General features: G+C 33.3%; 1 protein-coding gene across 1 annotated transcript; it reads right to left on the bottom strand.

Moving 5' to 3' along the window:
* Window positions 1-480: 480 nt before the first annotated feature.
* On the bottom strand, window positions 481-6,706 carry LOC124451232. The gene is made up of 3 exons (XM_047001856.1): window positions 6,006-6,706; window positions 3,427-5,966; window positions 481-891 (listed from the first exon to the last, which is right to left on the bottom strand). Exons 1-3 carry the CDS (start codon window positions 6,688-6,690, stop codon window positions 481-483), a joined length of 3,636 nt encoding a protein of 1,211 aa, XP_046857812.1. The 5' UTR covers window positions 6,691-6,706.
* Between the last annotated feature and the right edge of the window lie 1,423 nt (window positions 6,707-8,129).

Here is an 8,129-nt window from a genome sequence, read left to right as displayed (position 1 = left end):
AAACTTCGGCAGCTTTTGTTGCGCCGTCAACGTTGAAAATACATATTCATCTTCCATACTTGATTCGGACGTTATTTCTTGCACCGTATTCACTTGACGAGGTCTTACTTGATTACGTTTTATCTGTCCGTTTCGCTTTGTTGATTCAGCGAGAATTTTGATAATTGTCTTGCAACAGCTCTTTGCCTCTTCGATTCTCATAGCAACAAACTTGAAAATGGTTCCACTTTAAACACTGTCGATATTTCTTTCCATATGCCGGGCAATTTGTTTTCCCTGGTCGATGTTCACAAGCACAAAATTTGCATTTGATCTTCGATGAATATTTGGAAGCATTTGAGGTTTTTTCCGTGGGCGTCTTGAACTGCTTTCTTTTATGCCAAATTCGATTCGTGCTTTCGATGCCTTTTGCTTGTGTTTTTGACATCTCCATTGTTTTTCCCATTTGTATTAATTTCTCCATCGTTATTTCGGGGTCTGCTAACGCTTTTCTCCGCAAATTTGAAAATGAACCATTTTGTATGATCTGGTTTTATCTCTGCTTTCTTCATGAAATTCGCAGGATTTGGCCAATTGTTTCAATCTCGTATTGTACGCGGATATGTTTTCTCCTGGGAGTTGTTTCGCTTGACGAAACTTATAAACTTCGAATTCTATATTCTTCTGTGGAGTGAAGTAATTTCGTAACGCTTTCTCCGCTTTTTTAAATACATCTTCTTCTCTATCTGGCTCGTCAATTTCTAAAGTTTCAAATATCTCATTAACTTCTTCACCGACATAGTGCAGGAGCATCGCCTTCTTTCTTGCGGCGTTTGTGATGTTCATTGCCAACAACAAATTCTCCAATCTTGATACGTATTTTTCCCCAAGCTTTTCTAATGTCTGGTTCTTCTAGGTTGAACGTCGGGAAACTAGGCAAAGCTGTCATGTTCGAAATGTAGTATTTTTCTCAGGATCAAATCATATTTCTTCGTCCCTTAATAATCTTTGTCGCCAGATGTAATATTGTGAGATTTCTTTCTTTTATTGCTTTGTCATATTACTTTTATACAGTTCTTTACTTAATTATAATATACGTAATATGACGTACGAAATACTAATAATTTATATAATAACTATACTACACCATCATGATGTTTTTACATACGGGAATTGTTGACAGTATATAACATTTTGTTTCTTTAAGGTCATATGTACATAATGAACGTACAGAAATGATCTTTCAAATTTTTAAACTAATGACCATAAAACCCAAATGGTGTTTTTATACATGTGAATTTTTAACATCATACAAAACCGATTTCCACGATATTAAATTGTATTTACAGTTCTTGAAAGCATGTCTAAAGAAAGTCACTCTATAATTTCATCAAAATTATCTTCATCTACAACAACACCATATTATCAAATGACTCACAATGAGTGAGTTGTCGACATTCTTTCATTTCTATGTAGTGAACGTCTTATTTATAATACTATATAATAGCCGAAAGAATTTAAGCAATTTCATTAGTCGAGAGCTATGATCTATAAGACGACAGACGCACGGAATTGAGGTCACAGAAAATTCCTTGTTTTTAAATGACAAACGAACGGAGAATTTATTTGAATATTTATCTGAATATATCCCTGAATGAGCAAATAAAGAATTTAAGAATGCCCAGTTGAAGCATTGGACGCATTTGAGGAAAAAGAAAAGAAAAAACTCGGTTTTCAAACATTGATTTGCCCGGCGGCTCGTGGCCACTCAGTTTTTATCACAATGACGTCATACCCGTGTATCTATAACTGTATAGACAACTTTTAAATGTTATCTATTTGTTAAATAAAAATAACCAAATTATCTAACCATACATTTTTATTAAAAAGTAAATCATCAACATGAAATTTGTTCAGAGGTACAATACATAATAAGTTTGACAGATCATCTTACAGCAGTAGTCTAATCTAGAGGATGCCCTGTTTAAATGACAATTCATTTATGGAGATTACAAGTAGAATCTTAGAAAAGAATGAACAAATATTCATGATCAATTATTATAGAAGCGCTCTTTTTAAATACAAGTCATTTGTGTTATAAAAAGCAATTATACATCATTTTAGATTATTGCAAAACATAGATCATATTTTACATTCTTTAATAGCAGGAAGTAAGATATTGCAATAAATAGTACAGATAAACATAAAAGATCTTTTGCAAAATTGGTCCAAATTTATTTTTGGTAAATATAGATGATTTCTTAAAGATTGCCTGATAGAATAAGTATACTTCTTCTGTAGAAAACTATATTAAGTGGAAACAAGCAATCATTCTTACAACCATCAACATCTATGTGCAATTTTCTCAACAGCTTTTTGAATTTACTATTAAAGTTTGACTTGATGTATTTATTCAGGAACATTAAGTTTTAAAAATTGAATTCCGCAATATAAACTGTCAACTAAAGCTAAACTTCCTGTATTGGAATGCATAATTATATTAGGCATAAAACATAATTCATCTTTAAATTCAGCGCGTTTTACCACTCTTTAAATCTACAGCAACCAATGACAAAGCATACACTCCAATGCCATAAGATTTGTGTACGACTAGGTCGGATTCCAAAAATCACCACTGACATCATGCAAAAAGCATTCACATCACCATTCTCGTGAACATTAATTACATAAATGCTCATAATTGTGGTGCCTTTGCAAAATGTTATGACTGCTTGTTTACTATCACTTATATAACAGTTGAACTTTAGATCATTTACAGTTATCTGTTTCCAAAATTTTCAATGACAGCTGTTATGGGTATTTCTGCAGTATGCCAAGGTTCCAGGTAAAGTTCATTGTTGTTATTTCCCATTTCCATAATGTGTATTCTGTTTTGTTTACAGTTAAAATAACAGAATTATCAGGTGATACAGCTGCTGCTTTAAATTCAAAACTATCGACAGGAAGTCTTTTGTTGTATTGTATCTTACCCTTCGTAATTCTAACAACTTGAACAAAATCTAGTTCGTCAATACAAACTAAGACATCAGCAAATGTTAAGATTTTCTTAGGTTTAAATCCAATGTTAACATACTTTGCTTGAGTAGAATCTACAAAATTTTCAGACGAAGTGGATACCTTCATAAGATGATCAGAACCATCCCCTATCCACAATAAACCATCTGACCACCAACATCCTAATGCATCCTTCAGTTGCATTGGTACAGTTTGAATAATAGTGCAGCGTTCAATGCTCCAAATATGAATGTTGACGTGGTCACCAACAGCAAAAGCAGCCAAAAAAGATCCATCGGGTGAAAAACAACAACATTTAATTTTAAATTTCTCAAAGATAAATGAAGGTCTCCAAAGATGATCAGTTTTAAAAATTTTAAGCTTGGAAAGAAAGGGCGCAACGTAAAATTCCTTAAACGAGATGGGATGGACTTTGTTAAGAGTCCTATCAACACATGGACACTTAACATATGGTAAATAAAACTCGATTTCTCCTTGATCGTTGTATTTTGTCAACTGAGTGATGTCAGAAAGCTTTCCATTCTGGCTTGTATGATAACAAATACAATCACGATAATGGTGTAATGTTTCCCCAACCTTTACATTTATCATTAAATGTAAAGGTTGGGGAAAAAACTCGATTGCCTTTGGGAATTGAAAAACATACGAAGCCTCGACGGATTCTGCAGCAAGGAGCTCTGAATATTTATCGGTGCATTGTAGTTTTTGGTAATCAACAACGTAGCGTCGATCGATTCTTTGCAAAGTTATTGCATTCCATACAGTGAACACATCTTTAGGATGTTCATTGTCATGTTTTACATAGTCTGCTGTAATAAACAAACCAGAATCTAAGAAAGAGCAACGATTAACGACATCATCTGACTGTAAACATAATAACAAACGAACATTGTTAACGTCCCACAACTTTACTTCAGTAGATCCATCACTAGTTACCAGTCTATTTCCGGTAGGTGAAAAGGAGCAACAACAGATATTTCCGCGTTTAAAACCAAGTTTGTCGAAAATATACGGTATGTTGTCTGAATAGTCATATAAGTAATACAAGGATTCAAATTTGTTATCCCTGTCCCATTCTTTCAGCCTAGAATCATCAAGTACAGTGCCAAGAATGCATCTTTCTGTAAATTCAGGAAGCTCAAAAATAGATATTTGACCATTTTCATATCCTACAGCAAGAAGTTCTTCATTGGACGACACACAAAGAGATGTAACGTTAGCACGCAAGGAGACAGTCAAATGATGATGGTTTGTTAAATATGTCGAGTCTAAATCCTCAAACCAAACAAGCTTTCCTTGTTTCAATAAATCTCTTGCCAATAATCTTTTTTCGTTACTGCCATGAATTCTGTTTGCAAAACTTTGCAAAAAATTTAAGCTATCACCATTCTTATACCTCATTAACTGATACCTCATTATAACTAACAAATGAAATAGTTCTTCATCAAGTACATCTTTTCTCAAGAAAGTTCGTAGTTCCGTAATGATTTCAGACAATTCAAAGTTATTGGTATTCACTTTAATGTCTACTACATACAATAACCTTGCACAAAGCACTTTGATATCTACTGCCCAGCTAAAGTCAACATTTTCGCCACATTTTGACAAATAATAGATTCCATTCTTCATAGCATATTTAATCATAGCAGTGTTCATCTGATCTTCAAAAATGTTCATCGACTTAATTTGTTCAAACACTTTCTCACAAGCATGCCATAAGAACTTATGACCATTTTTTGGATCAACTGTAAACACATGCTGTTCGTAACCATCTGATTTTAACCAATCAATTAGAGATTTGTGATACACGGTTAAACAATCATCGTAAACAGGCAAAATTTGAGATAACAGTTCAATGATTTTACTGCGGACTTCAAACTTGATGTCACCAGAAAAACCTAAATAGCTAAACAGTAAAGTTAATGGTAAAAACTCCCGAGAGGCAGCCAACAATTCAAGAAATTGCATGAAAGTAGTTTCTGAGATAACAGAATTTCTGCGACTTTTCTTCGTTAACATTTCTTTTACTCTTTTCAATTGCTTTGTGTAAACACCGCTTAACCCACTAGGGACCAATTGTCGAATGTTTTCGTAAGTAAGCTCAATATTTTCTTTATTCAAGCTCTGTTGTGCGTAATACGCATAAAGAAATGATCCCTCACATTTTTCAACTAATGACGATAGAACGTGGGGATCTTCCTGCACCCGATCATTCAACTCATGTCTCAAATACTTGTGCAGGTCTTCTTCGTTGTTTTCATCACGAGGATGAGTTGTAATTTCCACAGGATGCATGTCTTTCAATTCCTTTTGAACAGGAAGTTCTGGACGACTGGTGATGAAGATTTTAATCCATTGAGGCAGTCGGTCAAACTCTTCTGCAATCAATTCCAACAATTCACTTTTGCCATCAACTTGGCTTTCATCTAAGGCATCAATAACCAAAAGCATTGGTTCATGATCTTCCAATGAATGCAATGGATTATTTAATAAAACAAGGAATTTATCGGTGATCGATTCTTTGGAATGGTTTCTCTGTAATTCTTCATTCAGTTTACTTTTAAAATTTGATATTGTATCACACATGCTACTGGCCAATGATTCTATCAATATTCGAGGATTTCTATAATCTGATCTATTATATCTGCAGAAATGAGAAGCAACAAGTTTCTTCTTTTCAGAATATCGTCGACACACCTCAGCAGCAAACACACTTTTACCAACACCTGGACCGGCAATCAAAATCATGACATTAGAAGCATCTTCACTTTTATCGTTAAACCAAGTGTCGAGTTTTTCAAATAACCATTGTCTAGTGCCTTCAAGGTATTTCTTGTTAAGATCTTTTATAATACCATTAAACTTACACTTTCCAAGCTTCTTGAGATCTGAGCATGTTTTGTCCTGTATCATTTCTTTCACTCTGGTTACATCAGCTTTTGTCGCCATGTCTTGTTTAATTTCAACTACATCAACTTTTGTTGGCATACTTTCTTTAATTTCTTCTACTTTATTTTTCATAGCTTCAAACTCTTTTTTTAATTCTTTTACATTTTCGTTGGTTTTCTCAGCAACATTGATTAATTGTTGATCTTTTTCATACCAGTTTTTCAATATTTCAATATGGTTTGCCTCATCAGGACTGAGGGGAGCTTTCTTTACTTCATCTATTTCAGTTTGTTGAATACCCAGACCAACCAATGCTTTTGAAATTTCCTGCCACAAGTACTCAAACTCCCTATCATCTACACTAGTTTTAGCTATGTGACCGTACACTTTGTTTCGATAAAACTTTATTCTTGCAATATTTGCTGAGATTGAAGTATCTGAAGAGGAAGGAAGACTATCCCATCCTCCAGAAGGCGCTGTTAGACCACAAATATTTCTCAATAAGACAGTCAATATTGAGATGTCAAAGTTGTCAATGTCAGGTGATGAGCCATTTGACGGGTAAAGAAGCTCCCATTGCTCTTTACTGATGACCCTTCTCTTTTTAAGCAAAGTCAATTTGTTCATTGTTAAAAGATCTTTAAGTTCATTGATCAAACTTGATGATCGAAAGTTAAAACTAAATTGCAATGTTGCTTTCAAAGCTTGGGTTCCTTTATTTATCAAAAGTTTACTTAAACGAGATCCATTCGCCTCAATCTTCAGTTTATTAGGTGGTGAAGCCATTTTCAAACAAGAAATTTATTTAGAATATATTGTTAAGAATACTCTGACTTACTTTTAATGGAGAATGTTTGGTTTTAATCATGAAGCCTTTGTTTGAGCTTCAAACTAAAAACGAAGAAAAATAATGGTAACAAAATAAGTTACAAAACTTTAAAATTAAACAAATCAACGGCCAACTGAAAAACTTACATCAAAGCTCAAATATAAAACGTTAGTAAAATCTGTGATACAATATAACGAGTAGCTAAACAATAATGTTTTAAAATCAATGTTTTATAGAATTTTACTCACCAAATATGACCGAAAACGACTATTTCTACATTTCAACATTCATTTCTTCGTTACACAACGTAAATTCACAGTTTTGTAATGAAATATTTCTTCATTTTTGTCTTTAATTGTATTGTAGTGGAGACTGTGTATTCAAATGTAAAGGATGAGCTCTTCACAAGATCATTCTTATTCACTTCCTTGTAACTGAATACAGCTGAAAAGTAGTTAACGATCATGTTCATTGTCCACATATGGTTCTCACCAGATTTATGTTTTTTACCAATTTGATTCCGAAAAGTTATTAGAATAGTAAATAGGCCAAAATGTATCCAAATATCGATCCAAACTTTTTAGTCAAAGTTTGAGTTTCCAAACCAAAGATCAGCAACTATAGACAGACAATAGTTGGTACTACTAGAGTCAGTCATTTTCAAACAAATTAAAGGATCATGAAAAAACTACATAAATTATGTCGGATTCTTTGTGGCTTTAACAATTTTGTGCTCATAAAATTTGGGAAAACAGAATCGTGATTTAGCATCCCGCACAACAGAACGTTAGGTTGTGCGACAATGGCACTATAAATCTATAATTACCTATCAATGTGGTAATGTATAATTGTGCAAATCGTTCGTGGTTGATTTAAATAATAAAATATAGTCGTTTTGATAGGTAAACAAATCATTTGTGTTTATATTTTGAAACGCAATTTGATATACTAAGCATAAATATATATTATCGTATTGTCCAATAGGTGTAGCGCTATTTATCTTATAGTTTTGTTTCACGTTGATTTTTCTTTTCTCAGAAGTTAGAATCGTCTTATATACGGCATAATATCATCTGTGTATCTACTGAAAATGTAGATGCACAGTCAATGAATGCAAGAGAACGAGTATTCTGCCATTTAGTCAAACCTTTCATACAAAACGAGTAGCTAAACAATACGGCTTTAAAATCAATGTTTTACACAATTTTACTCACCAAATATGACAAAAGCGACTATTTCTTCATTTCCGCACTTATTATTTCGTTCCACAACGTAGAGTCACAGTTTTATATTGAAATATTTCTTCAATTTTGCCTTTAATCGTATTGTAGTGTACACATCATTCAAATAAAAGGATGGGCTCATCACGAGATCATTCTGATTCACAGCTTGTAAC

This window comes from Xenia sp. Carnegie-2017, unplaced genomic scaffold (assembly GCF_021976095.1).
Source record: "Xenia sp. Carnegie-2017 unplaced genomic scaffold, XeniaSp_v1 HiC_scaffold_24, whole genome shotgun sequence".
NCBI lineage: Eukaryota > Metazoa > Cnidaria > Anthozoa > Malacalcyonacea > Xeniidae > Xenia > Xenia sp. Carnegie-2017.
The sequence above is the reverse complement of the archived record's forward strand: the minus strand, read 5'-3'. Positions and strand labels throughout refer to the sequence as shown.

What these genes read in the sequence shown, in the direction of transcription:
- LOC124451232 (XM_047001856.1), bottom strand. Translation starts at nt 6,690, where the DNA reads ATGGCTTCACCACCTAATAAACTGAAGATTGAGGCGAATGGATCTCGT. An exon ending in AGTAGAAGAAATTAAAGAAA is followed by an intron (nt 5,967 to 6,005) that starts GTATGCCAACAA and finishes AAATTAAACAAG; the next exon opens with ACATGGCGACAAAAGCTGAT. An exon ending in TTGATAGGACTCTTAACAAA is followed by an intron (nt 892 to 3,426) that starts GTCCATCCCATC and finishes CGTTCAACCTAG; the next exon opens with AAGAACCAGACATTAGAAAA.